The 16,842-nt window shown below is 37.8% G+C and overlaps 4 protein-coding genes across 6 annotated transcripts; all 4 read left to right on the plus strand.

Annotated features, from left to right (window-relative positions):
- The first annotated feature begins 123 nt into the window (after positions 1 to 123).
- Gycalpha99B (guanylate cyclase 1 soluble subunit alpha 2) lies at positions 124 to 9,042 on the plus strand. The gene is made up of 14 exons (XM_066298354.1): positions 124 to 326; positions 393 to 622; positions 4,793 to 4,854; positions 5,139 to 5,221; positions 5,281 to 5,454; positions 5,652 to 5,847; positions 5,900 to 6,042; positions 6,126 to 6,337; positions 7,129 to 7,308; positions 7,407 to 7,545; positions 7,654 to 7,820; positions 7,878 to 8,021; positions 8,074 to 8,228; positions 8,278 to 9,042. The coding sequence occupies exons 2-14, from the start codon at positions 443 to 445 to the stop codon at positions 8,477 to 8,479; spliced, it is 2,037 nt and encodes a 678-aa protein (XP_066154451.1). The 5' UTR covers positions 124 to 326; positions 393 to 442; the 3' UTR covers positions 8,480 to 9,042.
- Positions 9,043 to 9,188: 146 nt separating this feature from the next.
- On the plus strand, positions 9,189 to 10,783 carry LOC136347949 (RIB43A-like with coiled-coils protein 2). The gene is made up of 8 exons (XM_066298391.1): positions 9,189 to 9,370; positions 9,423 to 9,563; positions 9,618 to 9,781; positions 9,840 to 9,976; positions 10,029 to 10,132; positions 10,183 to 10,410; positions 10,460 to 10,566; positions 10,616 to 10,783. The coding sequence occupies exons 1-8, from the start codon at positions 9,248 to 9,250 to the stop codon at positions 10,755 to 10,757; spliced, it is 1,146 nt and encodes a 381-aa protein (XP_066154488.1). The 5' UTR covers positions 9,189 to 9,247; the 3' UTR covers positions 10,758 to 10,783.
- Positions 10,784 to 11,376: 593 nt separating this feature from the next.
- Positions 11,377 to 13,317, plus strand: LOC136347953 (serine/threonine-protein phosphatase PP1-beta-like). The gene is made up of 6 exons (XM_066298396.1): positions 11,377 to 11,542; positions 12,085 to 12,216; positions 12,271 to 12,678; positions 12,734 to 12,882; positions 12,942 to 13,076; positions 13,130 to 13,317. Exons 1-6 carry the CDS (start codon positions 11,485 to 11,487, stop codon positions 13,154 to 13,156), a joined length of 909 nt encoding a protein of 302 aa, XP_066154493.1. The 5' UTR covers positions 11,377 to 11,484; the 3' UTR covers positions 13,157 to 13,317.
- Positions 13,318 to 13,415: 98 nt separating this feature from the next.
- HDAC11 (Histone deacetylase 11) lies at positions 13,416 to 16,512 on the plus strand. Of its 3 annotated transcripts, XM_066298393.1 has the most exons (8): positions 13,416 to 13,562; positions 14,290 to 14,435; positions 14,485 to 14,595; positions 14,654 to 14,745; positions 14,801 to 14,972; positions 15,025 to 15,230; positions 15,282 to 15,390; positions 15,447 to 16,512. In XM_066298393.1, exons 2-8 carry the CDS (start codon positions 14,304 to 14,306, stop codon positions 15,618 to 15,620), a joined length of 996 nt encoding a protein of 331 aa, XP_066154490.1. In that variant the 5' UTR covers positions 13,416 to 13,562; positions 14,290 to 14,303; the 3' UTR covers positions 15,621 to 16,512. The 3 variants fall into 3 exon arrangements, with proteins under 3 accessions (XP_066154490.1, XP_066154489.1, XP_066154491.1); XM_066298392.1 differs by having other exon boundaries at positions 15,025 to 15,390; XM_066298394.1 differs by lacking the exon at positions 13,416 to 13,562 and having other exon boundaries at positions 14,291 to 14,435; positions 14,528 to 14,595; positions 15,025 to 15,390.
- Positions 16,513 to 16,842: the final 330 nt, after the last annotated feature.

Below are 16,842 nucleotides of genomic sequence, written 5' to 3' on the forward strand. Positions count from 1 at the left end.
TCGGCACTCATGAGGCCAAAATCAATACATATCCCGACATATAAGCATCCGAACATTAATGTGGAATGATCTTTGTCATTTACACGGTCCTTCCCTCAAACAATTATTGAGGAGATAGTTGATGTTCCATAGCGCCTGCGTTAGATCCAAGACATCGCAGCAGGAAAACCGTTTTAGTCAGTTGTTTTGGTGTAGCTGAGCAGGAACCGTGCCGTCACTGACTTTTAGCCACGTACGGGCGCGATTTAAGAACAATCAATTAAATTCCTTATGTTTTAGTTGCTGGTGATAGGTTCGCAGTTCCGGGAGCTCTGATAGTTTCATAGGTAAATAAAGACCCAATTACTCTACATTTGAAATTTATTGAGGCTGATGCATAATTTTCGTTCCAGTATGAATATCACGAACTTCATCACTAGAGTTATGTGAAGAAAATTGCAAAATGGCTTGCTCATTCCCTCGTTCCAGGACTGACAAAACTGGAGCAAAATCCCATCTGAAGAGAGCTTTAACCACCAGGCAAGGCTCTGTGCAAATAGCCTTGGAAGAAGAGGAGGAAGTGAAGAACACCCTCAATTTAAAACATCTTAGTTCAGCAATACTAGTTTTAACCAATCCTCCGGTAAGCGATTTTAGTTTCGCTTTAGTTAAGTAATATGTCGAGTAAAATTTGAACAATCTCTTTTCCTCGTAAAGTTTCTAAAGAAAATCTTGATTTAGTGAAAAGGTTCCTCGGGTTTGTCCTGAAGTTTCCGAAGTTTAGAGCATCGTTTAAAATCTTTAATTTCGAGCATCACATTATCTAATAAATACTTCAAGCATAAGTCACTTTGCAAAACTGATTTAGTAAGAGGGTGACCTAATAATGCCGGAATTTGTCTAGAGTCTCGACTTAATAAAATTTGTCAGTGGAACTAACGGGGCGATAAAGGCTGCGAGTTTTCGAATTGCGCCAACATTTTTCTTCAACGAATATCCCCCTCGGCGAGCCTCAAAATGATGGTTTCTCTAAGCAAATTTGTATTTCCCCAAACGGCCCATAAGGTCTTCTAAACCCGTTTTTAGCAATGCTTAACGCCACTTCCAAAGGACAATTTTTCAGGCCTCGAAAAACTCCTACAAGATTGATGAACCGTTAATTGTTGGGGTAACTTTGCTTTAGGGACATCATTGCCCCATTAGCCTCCCCTGTGTCTAACTCAAAAGCTCCGCAAGGATTTTATGAAATGTTAAATTTATCCTGTTAATTTCGGAATAATTGCTTTTGAGCATTTTTAATTTGTAATTAATTAGAATGTGTAGAAAGAGACTTGTGCAAATAAAATTATTTATGCCAATTAAATTCTCCTTTTCAAAATCTAGACGGAGACAGTGAAAATGCATAATTAACCGTTAGGCCCCGAGACGAAAAAGGTTCTGACGGAGCCCTGAATTTAGTATTTGGACCTTCGAGTAAACATACATTTAAACCTATGTGTGTTTAACAAACAAAGAGAGAAAAGAGTAAAAGACGTGGTTCGCTCCATTTAGTTGAGGTCAAGCAAGCTAGAGGAGGAAAGAGAAAATAAATTCGAGGAATTTTCATTGAAAAATTTCATTGGATATTCAGGAGTAGTTAGGAGTAACCAAAAGGTTTCATTCATTCGGATAAGACTGTAACCTCTGTCCCTTTCTCCCCGGCAGACTATGCGACAATTTTCTCGGACTCCGAAAACAAGCAAAACATGGGCGTTTCTTCACATTTCCATCGATGATCCTTTCTCTGTGAAATCGAAATCCATCGGCTTGTCCTTTCCCGAAGACTCAACGGCTTTCATAAATGGTCAGGAATCATTGCTTAATAGGCCCAACAAATGACCTCATTTCAGGTCCCAATTTCTCAGAGGAAAATCCACCTTACTGATGCCCGAAAGCCTGCTTGAAAACGGTTTCAATGGAGGAAAATTTGGAAAATAGTTACTACTAATACTCGGCTCGAATTAATTTCGAGGAGAAAGGCATCTTTTCATGCGTCCAGGAAATACGCTTGAAAACGGCTTGAAGGAAGTCATATTTTACCAAATCTCTAAAGCTCTAATAGGTCTTTTGAAGCACTCAGTTCCTTAGGAAAAGACGGCCCTGGAAATGCCCATTTAGCTTTAAGGAAGGAAAGTTTTAAAAAAACTATTACTTCCCGAATTGGTCCTTCGCAGCAATTAATCGCTGAACGGATGATTCAGACCGGGCCAAGAAATGCACTTGAAAATGGCTTCAAAGAAGGAAAATATTTTACCGATTGTTGGTTAATCTGCCTTTTACCGAAGGCAATTTAAACCGAAGTGCCCCGCACCTCGAGATGTTACAAAAACTGCTTAAACTTGGTCGAAAACCGGCAAAATTCTGGAAAATTCCTTTCAAACTTCCCCTTTTCTCGCTTAATCCAGAAATGTTTACCTTCGGCGTCGTAAGCGTGCGGCATAACAATCTTTTGAAAAGAAGCTATTACGGAAAGATGAGGTTACTTAAAAGAATATTTTGCCCCACAATATCGAGTCTCCGGAACATCCCAGTAATTTTAATCAGCTTTTGGATTAGGCCTGCTATTCCGTGGAATTCCCCCATCAAGATCGGTCCTCAAGCTTGACAAATAACTGGGCACTAAAAATGTATCGAAAATGAAATTCAAACAGGAATTTACGAGGCCTCCATTGCGTGCTTAGCTGCGGTGTAAATTTAATATCGGTTCGATTTTCTGGCTCTGGCCAAGAGTATTATAAATGTCATAAACTGCCATAAAACCGAATTTATGTGGTTTGTTTTAATCGCCTATTGGTTGATATACGCCTCATCGCACTGGCCATTAATTGACGTCAAGAAATACGGTTTAAATTGCCTACAGAAACTGCTTTTTTTCAATCCAATTAGAGTGGGAGTGGGAGCCTCCCAATGCCCCTATTCGGAGCTCGGAATGAAAATAAATATGCCGCTTTATTTCGACTCTTCTTTTGCGCCGCATAGAAAATTCCTGAGAAATATACGAAATGACTTTTGCCTTTTTCCCTTATTTTTCCATCTCCGCCGTTGTCGTAAACATGTAATCCTAAAGGAAATAACACCAAATGCCACGAAACAAAGGCCGAAGGATATTGTGAGCCTCTCAATCACCCTTCTAATAACCAGGCCTGAGAACTTCCAGTTTCCATTCAAATCCATCCAGCTGTCTCAAATTCGTATCTCCGAACACTGTATTAATTAATAACGGATTATTGCCTACAGAACCCACAACATGTTTTTCTACCATAATGGAAATCTGACTAGACAATTTGTCAGAAGGCTCGGCACACCGTACGCATCAGATTAATTGGACCCCTCGCTCAAAGGGGTGGGTAATTCCGAAGTGAGGGGCCTATTTGGTGAAAATAGCTTAGATTTACTTTAAGATCAGGAGAAGTGTGGCGTTCTCTGAGTCGAATAAAGAAGGAGTTCTCGAAGTTCAATTGCAGCCAAAAAATTGAATCGTGCTCTAGATGCTATTCGATTATGTGCTCCAGTCAATTGCATGCAACAAGTGCAGGCAACACCCTTTAACAGCAACCTCATGGTTGAAATCTTTATTGATAAACTCAGTCTTATTCGAACGTCTGAATTGAATTAGCAGCGCATCAGGACGACACTAAATTTGCAATCGAGCTCTCTGATCTGGGATTGGAATTTTCACTTTTCCTCCCCTTGAAACAATTTTTTACCCCGATTTATTTGAGAAATATGCCGTAACTTTAGTATTCTGCATAAACCAACATTCGAGTTGTTTCACTTGAGGTACTTTCCCCTGTCCATAGTCGTTTCACGCTCAAGTCGCCCTCTAAATTATTTAAATTTAGAGAGGGGTGTAGGGACTTGTCATCCCTGGAGCGTTCAAGAAGATTCGGCAGAGTGATACCGCCCATGGCAAATGTTGGACGTGTACGAGAAATCAATGCTAAAACGCTGATTTTTTTATGACTAAGTAGAAAGCCTGCGGATCTTCGGAATCGGAAGAGGTGAGGAGCGTCGCATATAGAGGACCAGGAGGGAGTCCGGGAAAATATTCGGCTGCTTCGGAAAACTTCGTTGGCTCTTGCAGTTTTTCGCAACCTCGATTTTTGGAGATCTTACATCGACACAATGTAATAATCAATAACACCGGAAAATACCGCCTACGCCACTGGAATTTGACGTCACATATAGAGCAACTATGCGGAAGGATAGGAAAAAATATTCGACTGTCTGAGGAAGTTCCAGTAGCGCTGCTAAATAGCTTGAACGGGGTCACTCCGACGTTTAGCGTGGAATGAAGCTGAAATCTGATGAGGACTTAATTGGACAGATTTTCGACAAAATTGCAGTGGCGTGGAACGTTGTTTCCGGAAGATGTTTTGCGCAATTAATGCGACACATCGCGTCTTTAATCTTTCTGGATCGAAATTTTCCGGATTGGTGGGGCACCAGCAACCCGTGAAAACCGTACAAGTGGAGCATCTGAATATCGCCCACTTTTTCACTTATAATTACGAAATCTAAACTCATAAAATGGCAAAAAAGCCCTGAAGGGTGAAGCTTTTAGATGCTGGCATATTTTACACCCTCGTAAAAGACTCTGCCTTACCATTCCTTCGGATATCTAAAAGGCTTTTCACCGGATGACAGGCTCTTAAGCCACCCTTACGTCGTCGTTTTTTATATGAGAAATCTACATTTTTCCGAGCAGGTGTTGTAATATTAAAGCTTCAAGACTGTACCATAAAATCAACTATTCATAAAGTGTTTGTTGCAGAACGAGATTGTCCAGGAAGCTGTGAAATCTCTGACTCAAAAGGAGGATAAATACGACTGCTTGTAAGTATTTTATTAAATTAGTATACTGGAGAAAAATCGCAGCTGCCAGCCCTTAATTGGAAATATGCCTGAAATATAAGCCCTTTGCTGCACCCACCACTAAAACGGCGATGAAAAATTGTCTTTCCCAACTTCTGTTGTGTGCGGCAAGGAGGTATAATAAATAATAAGGATTCGGTGATATTTTTCAGAAGAATAAATCGTTTCCCTTCAAATTATGAGGAAACCTAATTAAGGGAAACCTTCCTGAAATTAATGATTTGCTAGAGCTACTTCCCTTTCAGAAATAAACTGCCCCACGACGTTTCCAGCTGCAAGCATTATGCTTATCTCGAGGACATCTATGATATCCTAAGATGGGATAAAGGTGCGGTTCCGTGGTACTAAATGGCACCTCGATCATGTGGGAATTTCCTAATTTTCCAGAAACAGACGAAACAGACGAGTTTTTCGATAAACTAGGCCAGGAGTTGATAAACACTTGCTGTTCAAATCCATTGGAGCGTGCTTTCAAATGCCTCGGGGGGGATCTGAAGGAGTTTTTGACCACCCTCGATGGGGTCCATGACGTGCTTAAATACCAGCAAAATACTAACGATGGTAAGTCGGTCGGGCGATGACCGGTTCCAGTTGCTGATTGCGCAAGATCTGAGCAATAAAGCACCTTACAATGAGCACCTCGTGAACTTACAGAGCCAGCACGAATTCGAGTCAAATAGTTTCGTGTTGCGCTGAAATTAGTTTTTTGGAGAATTTCCTGTAAATTTCCCCTCGTTTAAAGTTTCCCATTATTTCAGGGGACCATCCTGAAACCGAAGCTGCCTTCGTATGCAATGCTGTGGATGATTTCAATCTCCATTTGGATTTTACTACCGAAAGACCGCCCGTGGCGTATCTTTTAGCCGGAAGTTTGAAAGCTTTAGCCAAGAAATTGTATTCCACTGAGGTGGAAATTACGATGACGCAAAACTTCGACGATAAAAGACATTTTAGGTTCGTATCCATGTGGGAATTGAGAAATATTGCTATAGAAAATTCCGTTTAGGTATCACATTCACAAGTTACACTTAAGCTTAGGAAATGGAACCCTTCACAGGGAGGGATCGAGGAAGTTCTCTGGGGAAATTGACAGCCTCCCTGTGGGGATCCAAACCTTTTGTAGGGCGTTTCCTTGGCACTTCGTTATAGGTACTCCTTCGCCAATTTCAGTGTTTTAATTTTTAATTATTAAAATTTTGATAATTAAATTTAACAACATCTCCCATTCTTAGATAGAAAACTAGAACTGGTCCAGTTGGGAAGTGGCTTTATGCGACTTTTCGGCCGTCTTCTGAGAACGAACGGCACTTCTGTCTCCTCTTATTTCGAATTTAACCGACCAAGAAGCTTAACACTCTCCTTTAAGGAAATTGTGAAAAGGGCAAATACGCCCTTCGTGTTGGCCCTCAAGCAACATCCGGACGATCCGTTCTTTCGAGCGAATGTAAGTAATTTTTATTGGGAAATTTAGCAGCAAATTGTTGGAAAAAAGTATATGCACCCAACACAAATTTCACTGATGGCCCATGCAAAAAGGAAATAAATCTACAAGCAGCTGGACATGTTGCCCCAGCAAGCCGGCGCAGTTTTATTATGCCCTTGGGTCAGGTCTTTACTAGGGATCGGAGATTTATGGTCAACGGGCCATCTCAATTTAAAAGGCCGGATAGAGATTTATTTCTTGGATTTTTCGAAAAATATAAAGTGCAGAAAAGTCCAATTATCATCGGCTGTTTCTTAGTCGGGAGACCTCTCTAAACAGCCGAATTGGCTTTCGAAATTTCGAGTTTCCTCTGGAGGGTCCAAAATGATTAAAAACTCGGGATATTTGGAAAAGCCCAGAATCGGAAATTGTCAGAATTTGAAGCTCCATTTAATATTGCAGGCGACTCTAAATTCCCACTAAAACTAGCTAAATTGGACTTGGTATCTCACCTGAATCTGGAATTGAAGTCTCCAGATTCAGATCTCAATTTAACCTGGCAGATAGCTCTAAATTCCGTCTATATCCAGCTAGTTTAGCGTTTTAATTGGATTGAAATCGGTGGCGATTCCATTTTGAATGTGAAAGTCACCCACCGCAGGAAGTTGGTTCTCTCGAATTTGTAAATAAAAAACCCCGACCGTCGACTCATTCCCAAATTTTAGCTCAATTAGCATTCATTTTAATGGAGATTTATCCTAAGTAATATAATTTTGTCCGCACGAATTTTACCCAACATCTGTCTTTCCCAGAATCTGGAACTTAAAGGGCAAATGGTGCATTGTCCCGAGTCCGATTCTCTCCTATTTATCGGTTCGCCTTTCATCGACGGTTTGGAGGGATTGACTGGAAGTGGCCTGTTTATTTCCGACATCCCTTTACACGATGCAACAAGGGATGTAATCTTGGTTGGCGAACAAGCAAGGGCACAGGTAGGTTTTTGTGCCAACCCTTTCACCCAAAAAACTACCTCTCGACCTTCAGAATTCAAGTCCCCCGGACAATTAATTTTTCATATTTGCTCTTCCAGGACGGCTTGCGAAGACGAATGGACAAACTTAAAAGCTCCATAGAAGAGGGAAATCGTGCAGTTGATAAAGAGAGGGAGAAAAACGTCAGCTTACTACACCTCATTTTTCCACCTGACATAGCAAAACGTCTGTGGCTAGGTAAACTATTCTTTGGGTGAATATAATTCATGGCAAAATCTAGCAATAATTCACATGGATAGTGGAAAAACCCCGAGACATAAATAATTGATTGTCATCGTATTATAGGGGAGACGATAGAGGCCAAGACCCATGAGGATGTGACAATGCTTTTCAGCGACATCGTGGGATTCACGTCGATTTGTTCAACGGCGACCCCAATGATGGTGATAAATATGCTCCAAAATCTCTACAATCGCTTCGATATCTACTGCGGACAGATTGATGTATATAAAGTGAGTTCTTGTCGCCCCCCAATCACCCCCGGAACTTAAACCACCCTTAACATTAAGGTTGAAACCATTGGGGATGCATATTGCGTAGCTGGAGGGCTGCATAAGGATACCAGAACTCACGCCCAACAGATTGCCTGGATGGCAATGAGGATGATTGAAACTTGCTCGTTTCACCAAACCCATGATGGGCAGCCGATTCGAGTATACCATCAGAACTGTATTAAAATAATTTGCAGTAGCTTATGTATTTTAGATGAGGATTGGTCTTCATACTGGATCGGTATTAGCGGGGGTTGTAGGGGTGAAAATGCCCAGATACTGCATGTTCGGTCACAATGTCACCATTGCCAATAAATTCGAGTCCGGGAGTGAACCGTTGAAGATCAATATTAGCCCTACCACCTACGAGTAGGTATAACTCAATCTAATGTACTGTGAGTGAACTTCTTCCTCACAGGAGGCTCCTCCTCACTGCCGGATTTTCCTTTGAGGCCAGAGACCGCTCTTGTCTCCCCAAAGACTTTCCTCCAAGTATTCCTGGAACATGCCATTTCCTCAGTGGATATAAACACTCAAATGTGGATGACTCGGCTGCTTTAGCTGACCACATTGAAGCAGGGTTGAAGGATATTGGCTTGACCATCGACAGCGCTCAGTAGCAGGAGAACTAAAGCAATTATCGTACACTATAACCATTATAACAGTATTAAGTTCCGTGTAGGCAATAACGTTGTGTGTTAATTAAGATCTCTAGAAAATTGTGGGGAGTTTTGGGAAATTTGCCTAGGACTGAGATTAGTGTTGTTTGTGGGCAAAGGGCTTCAAGTTGTAGAGTAACAACAAACCCAAGCTCGCCAAGATTTCTATGATTTTTTATGGCTGTACAAAAGTACGATTCATCTAAATTACTATTGAGAGAACTTCCTAAAAGCTTTAAACAGAATTTCATTTCAATTTCAAAGCAATAAATTCGGACTATATTAGGGTAGTCTTCATCAGAGGGAGTAAATGCAACAAAGACCGTCTTAAGTCCAGTTGCACGAGTAACCTGAATGTATGATATATTCGCTTGGAAAATTGGGAAATCACTATTCTAAAGCAGAATTCACTATTTTCTTTATACTTCTGCAATAACTTGCACCTGTTAAGATTTTCATTGTGAGGTATCAAAGTAAGTTTTGAATAAAATGTAACTTAAGAAAATCGCTTAAAACCTTTATAGTTTTATTGCAATTACCCTTCCCTACGTCCGAATTTACCCTTCAGTCCAGCCCTTATTAATTGCCACCCCTGTATTAAGTATCCCTTGATCAAAAGGCCTGCGGATATCGATCCAATAACACAAGTCGCTATAGAAACCTTGATATGAAAAGCACTAGGAGTTCATGAAACGTATTATTCTCTTTGTGTTCAATTTCAGTTAAACAATGTTAAAATTCCAACTTATGACTGAAAAAGACCGCCGAGAGGCTGCTTATATCGAAAGGCGAAGAATTCAAGAGGAAGAACGGAAGAAACGACTGTTTAACCCGAAACTGCGGCTAATAGGGGTGAGTAGGAATAATCTAACAACACAACTCCCCAAGCTGCAAAAATCCACAGATTGACACGGAAGCCTTGAACTCCCAAGTTGACCAGCGAAAAAGGTTAAATTTGGAAGAAAAACGTATTGACCGAATTTTCGAAGAACAGTCAAAGAAAGCTGATCAAATAGCTGTAGCATTAGACCATAAGGAAAAAGAGGTCTGTGGCCAATCCCGAGAAAAAGTATCTATTTTTTAAAAGTTAACGCTCCAGGAACGGAAAAAATTGCAAAAAGAAGTCGACGACTTCAGAAAAAACTTCCAAAAGCCTGAAGACCGAAGAGAGTTCGACCTAAATGATCCTCACTACTTGAAGAAGCAGCTGCCTTGCAGGTTGAATGATGAGGATCCCAGATTGGGTTTATCATCAGCCCAAAAGTATGCGCTCTCTAAATATTCAAATAAATTTTTATTAAAGAAGAATATTTAACCGTAGATTTGAAGGCGAAGACCTAGTGAGCGACCAAAGACAAAAACTGCAGAAGGAACAGTTCAGAACTTGGTTGGATCAGCAATTGTTGGAGAAAGAACAGGCCGAAAATGAGAGGAAAATGGCCGAACATGCTTACAAAGGTAGCTATACACGACTTCTTTTTTACATTCATTAAGATCGGTGCAACAACAGCAGCAGTAATAGCTCAGGATCAAAGAGCATTGGAACTGGACAATTTAGAGAAAGTCTGCAGAAAGAAACTAGATGAAGCAGCAACAAGATATAACTTAGCTTTGGTAAAAACCAATTTTCCAGAATTTATTATCATAATTTTCCCAAACTCTAGGCGGAAGAAAAATACAAAATCAACTCTAACAAAAAGCGACAAACTGCTGAAGATAACTGTGCAGAAATTTACAATGCCCTGACAAGCGATCTTCTAACAGAAAACCCTGAAGTAAGTCAAAGTAATATAGGTCCATGGAAGAAAATTGCTTCCCTCTACAAAGGGATGAGTGATGACGAGAAGGTGCAAATTAGACAGGAACAGTTGCTTCAAGTACAAGAGCTTATGGTACTTATCTCTTCAAGTTATTCAAACAATATAAAAGTTTTTTTCTCAGAAAAAGAAGGAGTATGAAAAAAGGATGAACAGGGAGTTTGAGGACTTTCTGGATGGCATTCATAAGAGCATACACTTAATGGATTTGGAGAATCAGCAGAAAGAAAGGTGAGCTAAAAAAAGAGAGATTTGATTGGGAGTTTTTATTCAATTTTAGGGAGAAGAGACGAAAAATTGCAGAAGAAAACATGAGATTGGCAGAAGAGCAAAGATCTCGCAACAACTTCCTGAACAGGGTCGTATATGCCAATAAGGCCACTGAGGAATACTTTGAACAGTTTAACAAAACTGCCAGATGAATAGATATTTACAAACACTATTTGAACCATGAGTTTTATTTAAATTTGATAGTCATTTTCTTCAAAACAAAAATGAGGATCGCAATATACATGGTGTAAAGGAATGTTTTAAAACGTGAGAATTCTGTCTTCACAATGGTGAATGAACATTGCAAAATCAAATTATTGAACATTTAAGGTAGTGTCACCTATCGGACAATAGCTGAACTCTTGCAGTAGACACAAACTCAGCTTTACGCAGTGAATGCATGCTGGCGTCATCTATCGGAATGCGCGTGTCACTTACATTAATTATTATCCTACTTGTTCCCTAATTAAAAATAAATAAAACTCTGACGATATATCATTCGGTTGAGACACCAGAATAAGCTTTTGGATAATAAATTATTACATGACACCACTAGTGACTTAATCCCGTATAAGCAATGGTGCTTATGCGGTTGAATTATGTTGCGGAAGATATCTGAAAACTTTGCTAATTCCAGGTTAGACAGACTCTCCCTCTGAACGCTATAATAGGGGCTCAAGATCTCATATCAATTTCCATCTTATCACAATAATTAATTAACAACAGATATAATTAACACATTAATTCTTATCTAATCTACAATTACTTGTTGTGTTCCTAACCGATTTAGTTTGTTGTAGCTCTATGTTTGTTATATGGTGCTTTTTGTAAATAGTGGCGGATTTACGTGCCCTTCTAGTGAAACCCAGAGTCACCAAAATGGCTCACCCTAAACTTGACATTGACGCAATTATCAAGAAACTTACTGGACCTGAAGGTAAGTGTTTGGTTGATCAAAAAATGAAAAGCACGTGATTAGTGTGTCTTTGTATGAATTTTGATTTCTTGGCCATATAGTTAAAACAAACGTCTAAGTGCCTTTTTAATTCTTAAAATAGTGGCACTAAAGGTGGGTTTATAGCTCTTGATTGCAGTAAAAAATCTAACATTAATCACTGAGATTCTTTGTTGAATCAGCTCCGGAGTATCATAGTCCCATATTTCAAAGTAAACCAATAAAATAATCTGCCGCAAGGATAATTCAGATATCTTATCACCTATTAGGTTTGTTTGAAATGCAACTTATAAATTGTCATTAATAGAGATTTTATTAGATTTTATTAAGGTAATGACAATTGGTTTAAAAATATCTAGATGGGTAGTTTCCTACAGATTCCATGTAGGAAAATTTTCCAAATAGATTGTGAGAAAAAATTGTCATCTACCAGGACGCGTTTTAACTAACTCCCCCAGAAATTCTTTTACTAGCTTTTAAGATCTTAAACTGAGCTTTGTCGATTAAAAACTTATATGTTTTAGTACGAGATGTAAAGAAAACTAAAATGATCAATTTACCAGAAGGAGATATTAAGAATTTATGCCAAAAGGCACATCAAATATTCATGAGTCAACCCATGCTTTTAGAACTGGAAGCACCCATTAAAGTCGGTGGTAAGTGCTCTTACTCCTTTCAAGCTCATCGTCTAAATACATTCATATATACAGGAGATATCCATGGTCAATACAACGACCTGCTCAAACTCTTTCAGTTTGGTGGGTTCCCTCCAGACTCAAATTATTTGTTTCTTGGAGATTATGTCGATAGGGGAAAGCAATCTCTCGAAACCATGTGTCTCCTGTTAGCTTATAAGATTAAATATCCAGAAAATTTCTTCTTGTTAAGAGGAAATCACGAAGCAGCTCAGGTTTGTAAATTATATGGATTTTTCGACGAATGTAAACGAAGATACAACACGAAGTTGTTCAAAACCTTTACGGATGTTTTTAACGTTCTACCAGTAGCAGCTATCATTGATGATAAGATCTTTTGCTGCCATGGTGGCTTGAGTCCTGATCTTTTACACATAGGGCAAATCAGAACTATTCCTAGGCCTATTGATGTTCCAGCTCAAGGTAAGTATTCCTGTTACATTGCTACATCGTCTTTAAACGACCACACTTATTTTAGGCTTACTTTGTGACCTTTTATGGTCAGATCCAAGCAAACAATTCGGCTGGACAGAAAATGATAGAGGAGTGTCATTTTCTTTTGGTCCAGATGTGGTCAATAAATTCTTGCAAAAGCACGATTTTGACTTAATTTGTAGAGGTCACCAGGTTGGTAATGCATATTAGGTTAATCATATTTTTGTATGGTTTTGTATGGCAACATTTAGGTGGTAGAGGATGGTTACGAATTCTTTGCACAAAGAAAATTGATAACGATATTTTCGGCGCCTAATTATTGTGGCACTTTCGACAATGCTGGAGCTTTGATGTCCATCAACGAAGAGCTTTTGTGCTCATTTCAGGTATAGCATTTGAATCAAACCTCAGAAAAAAATGCAAATTTTCTGATTTGCAGATTCTGACTCCAAGGAAAAGAAAATGAGGATTACTGAAAATGCCATGAACGTGCTCTGCTGCCCCATTGTTAGATCATTAGAATAGTAAATAGGTATGTTAAAACATTTGGTTAATTCTATCACATAATATCTCAAAAGTAGTGTGTATTAATGTAAATGCATTTTAATAATAAAAATGTCAAGATTTCGAGGTTTAAAGCTAAATATTTTTGATCCTCTCGCTCCTATGATCCTGCGCGATTTCATCACAGTTTTCCTTATAACCTATACTCCGCATGCAATGAGCATTTGCTTTTGCGTTCCCCGTAGTGGAAAATATGTTTAGCGAAAGCGCATAAAAATAAAATTGCAAAGTAGAATTGACAGTAATAATTTTGCTGTAAGTGATTCGAGGTTGTCTAAAGTTTAAGTACATGGGGAAAATTGCATGAGGTAAGAAGAAATCAATAAATAGCAAGAATATAATATGGAATTGGCACAGGCTATATAGTCAGAAAATTTCTAGTTACTGATATAAGTCGTAAAGATACTAATCAATTTATACTCGGCTTAAAAAAAATCTACTTTAAAAGGGCGTAGTTACTATGGAAAGATCCTACCTATCCCTATGTCGGTATCCATATTGATCTTACCTCACCTTGTCACCACACAAGATGCTACAAATTTTTTCACATATTCTGCATCTGCACATCAAAATATTTAGGCATTAAAGTGATTCTTAATTTCAGACAGGTATCTTGATAATATGGTGAATTCAAACTTTTGCTAGACTTCATGTTATTGTGGCTTAATTACGATCTTTACTACATGAGAAAAAAATCTAGTTTATAAGGGCTCCTTACATATTCTTATATCATTTTTCATTTATATCTTACTTTACCTTGTTATCATACAAATTACAATACAATTTGTCATTTATTTATCATGGATAAATTGAAACAGACAGACGTGAAAGTATTATTTAAATCCCAGATAAGTTTCTTGATAATTTGGTGAATCAATAAATAGTAGCGTTCATGATATTGTGGTTTGATTATGATTTTTAATGCATTTGCTTAGCTAAAAACCATCAATCATCTATTGAGTAACAATTACTTGAGTGATTGTGCTATTTATACAAAAAAACTTATGAAACTGATTCTAATTTTTTTTATATTAGAGACGACTTTCAAAATGCATACCTTATACTTAAACATTACCAAAGAGCAACTGCCTATAATCTACAGGAAGGAATATAATGTTAAATTCTGTGGACTAGAAAGACTTCATCCTTTTGATACGAGGAAATGGGGGAATATATTCAAGGTAATTTTTATCTGCCCACATTTCGATATCTTGGTAATCTTTGATACAGATATTAACAGAAAGCGGAATTTTATCAAAAAACACTGTCGTAGTGCCCAACGAAGCAACTAACGAGCATCTTTCGATGGTTCACAAGAAAAAATACCTTAAAAGCCTTAAGGTGCGCTTTGTCTTTATCACAAAAAGTTTGTATGATCGCTCTTGTTGTTTATTTATAGTGCAGCTTCAAAGTTGCCCAGATTGCAGAAGTGGCTCCTTTAATTCTGGTTCCAAATTGTCTAATTCAAAAGGCGTATTTAAGACCCATGAGGTAAAAACGAATTAAATCTGCTTTCGTATAATCAATGTATTTATTCTTTTAATAGATTTCAGACCGGAGGTTCAATTCTTGCAGGTAAATTAGCACTAGAGCGAGGCTGGGCCATTAATATAGGAGGAGGATTTCACCACTGCTCCTCATCCAAAGGTGGCGGATTTTGCGTCTATGCGGACATAACTCTGCTTATTCATTTTCTATTTTACCACTTCCCAAAGCAGGTTCTTTTACGTTCATAACTCAAGGACTAAAAGAAATAAATTTGTTTTGCAGGTGCAGAAAGTTATGATAGTAGATTTAGATGCCCATCAAGGTAATGGCTACCAAAACGACTTCAAAGACAACGATACTGTTTATATTATGGACGTTTATAATAAATGGATTTACCCTAAGGATATTAGGGCCAAAGAGGCTATCAACAAAAATGTCCCTTTGGATTATTACACTGATGACGAATTGTACTTAAGAACAGTAAAAAGGCACTTGAAGCCTAAAAAAATCGATAAAAGCATTTTAATCATTTATTTCAGAAATTTCCTTGAAGCTCTATGTGAATTTACCCCTCACATTATAGTGTATAACGCTGGAACTGATGTACTTGCCGGGGATAAATTAGGTGGATTATCAATATCTGAACAGGTATGCCAAAGCTTTAATCAAATTAATATTTGAATGCATAGGATTTTTTTCTTTAGGGAATAATCTCAAGAGATGAATTTGTCTTCCAACAAGCCCTTTCGAGGAAAATTCCAATTGTGATGCTCACCAGTGGTGGATATCAGAAGAAGACTGCTAGAGTTATAGCTAACTCGATATTGAATTTGTACGAACTAGGACTTATCAATAATTCGCAAGAATATTATTTTTAGGCGGTATAATTTGCAAAGTACTGAGCACCCGTAAAATAAGTTTTATACCTATATACACGGTGTCCCTGAAATGACTTTATCTTGACCAAAAATTCATGTACCAAAAATAAGGCATTCTAGGCAAACTTACCTACATATATTCAATGTTGCTTCGGTAAAATTGTCAAATTAATATCTTTTTTCGAAATAATTATTAAACGCTTTTATCGATTTTCACCAATTTTGGAATTAAAAATTACTACATAAATTGAGCTATTTTGACATGAACAGAATATTTTTTGTACGTGGATATGTTAAGAATGGTGCTGAGTTCGTAAATTCAAATTTACATTTTTCTTACCCTTCTGTGCGAATGACTAATTTTTCTTCTGCCAAAAACTGACTTTATTTTGAAAATTGTTTGTTACTTGCAAAATTTTAGTCGGGCATAAAATTTCTCTACAAGAAATCATTTACGATACCTTGCAAGTCATCATTGTTGTAAAAACAATGTTAACAAAAATGTGTTTCAGTTTCCATGCAACTATAAAATAAACATCCCGTACTTCTGACATGTCAATAGTTTTTACTGTAATTGTCGATTGAAGTTGAGTTCCTAATAATTCCCAACATAAAAATAATTGGTAAAAATGCTTTCATGAGTTCCATCTAGAGGGAGAATTATGTTTATATATTTGTTGCAAATATTTAAATAATTGCCCGTATAAATCAGAAACGTAAATTCCAAATTCTGGACATTTTCGTGAAGGAAATTTTTCCTACAGAATCATCACATGGTACTAATCGCTATTGTTTATTAGATCTCAAGTATTATACAACTCTCAAAGGCCTAATAAATGGTAAACAAAAGATGTCAGAAAAAGAAGGTAACTTATAAAAAAACTATAATAAATTGAGTGTTTTATTTATCCTATTTGTGAATAATCCTATTAAAAAATAAACAGAATATATACATAAGCAAAATGAATACCTCCCCCCCTCAAGAAAATTTTCTAAAAATCTTCGAAAACTTAGATGTGCTACTTATCGGTTCAGTGGACTCACATCGGGCCGATATTGAGCGTGGATATCTTGGTTAGAGTCGCAGAGCCTTGAAAAGGCACTTTTTTCGAATAGTTATTTTTGGCATCAAAAATTCGCAAAAATTGACGACAAAGATGATGCTATATCTCGAAAACTTTACAAGTTTGTTAGTTATTTATAATAACATTTATTTGTAATT

Source organism: Euwallacea fornicatus, chromosome 30 (assembly GCF_040115645.1).
Source record: "Euwallacea fornicatus isolate EFF26 chromosome 30, ASM4011564v1, whole genome shotgun sequence".
NCBI lineage: Eukaryota > Metazoa > Arthropoda > Insecta > Coleoptera > Curculionidae > Euwallacea > Euwallacea fornicatus.

Excerpts from the sequence above, each read along its gene's own strand:
- LOC136347949 (XM_066298391.1), top strand. The coding sequence starts at position 9,248 with ATGTTAAAATTCCAACTTATGACTGAAAAAGACCGCCGAGAGGCTGCT. Across the intron at positions 9,371-9,422 it reads CGAAACTGCGGCTAATAGGG|ATTGACACGGAAGCCTTGAA; the intron begins GTGAGTAGGAAT and ends AAAAATCCACAG. Across the intron at positions 9,782-9,839 it reads GGTTTATCATCAGCCCAAAA|ATTTGAAGGCGAAGACCTAG; the intron begins GTATGCGCTCTC and ends ATTTAACCGTAG.
- Gycalpha99B (XM_066298354.1), top strand. The coding sequence starts at position 443 with ATGGCTTGCTCATTCCCTCGTTCCAGGACTGACAAAACTGGAGCAAAA. Across the intron at positions 5,455-5,651 it reads CCAGCAAAATACTAACGATG|GGGACCATCCTGAAACCGAA; the intron begins GTAAGTCGGTCG and ends CCATTATTTCAG. Across the intron at positions 7,546-7,653 it reads AGCAAAACGTCTGTGGCTAG|GGGAGACGATAGAGGCCAAG; the intron begins GTAAACTATTCT and ends ATCGTATTATAG.
- HDAC11 (XM_066298392.1), top strand. The coding sequence starts at position 14,304 with ATGCATACCTTATACTTAAACATTACCAAAGAGCAACTGCCTATAATC. Across the intron at positions 14,973-15,024 it reads TTTACCACTTCCCAAAGCAG|GTGCAGAAAGTTATGATAGT; the intron begins GTTCTTTTACGT and ends TTTGTTTTGCAG. Across the intron at positions 15,391-15,446 it reads GATTATCAATATCTGAACAG|GGAATAATCTCAAGAGATGA; the intron begins GTATGCCAAAGC and ends TTTTTTCTTTAG.
- LOC136347953 (XM_066298396.1), top strand. The coding sequence starts at position 11,485 with ATGGCTCACCCTAAACTTGACATTGACGCAATTATCAAGAAACTTACT. Across the intron at positions 11,543-12,084 it reads GAAACTTACTGGACCTGAAG|TACGAGATGTAAAGAAAACT; the intron begins GTAAGTGTTTGG and ends TATATGTTTTAG. Across the intron at positions 13,077-13,129 it reads AGCTTTTGTGCTCATTTCAG|ATTCTGACTCCAAGGAAAAG; the intron begins GTATAGCATTTG and ends TCTGATTTGCAG.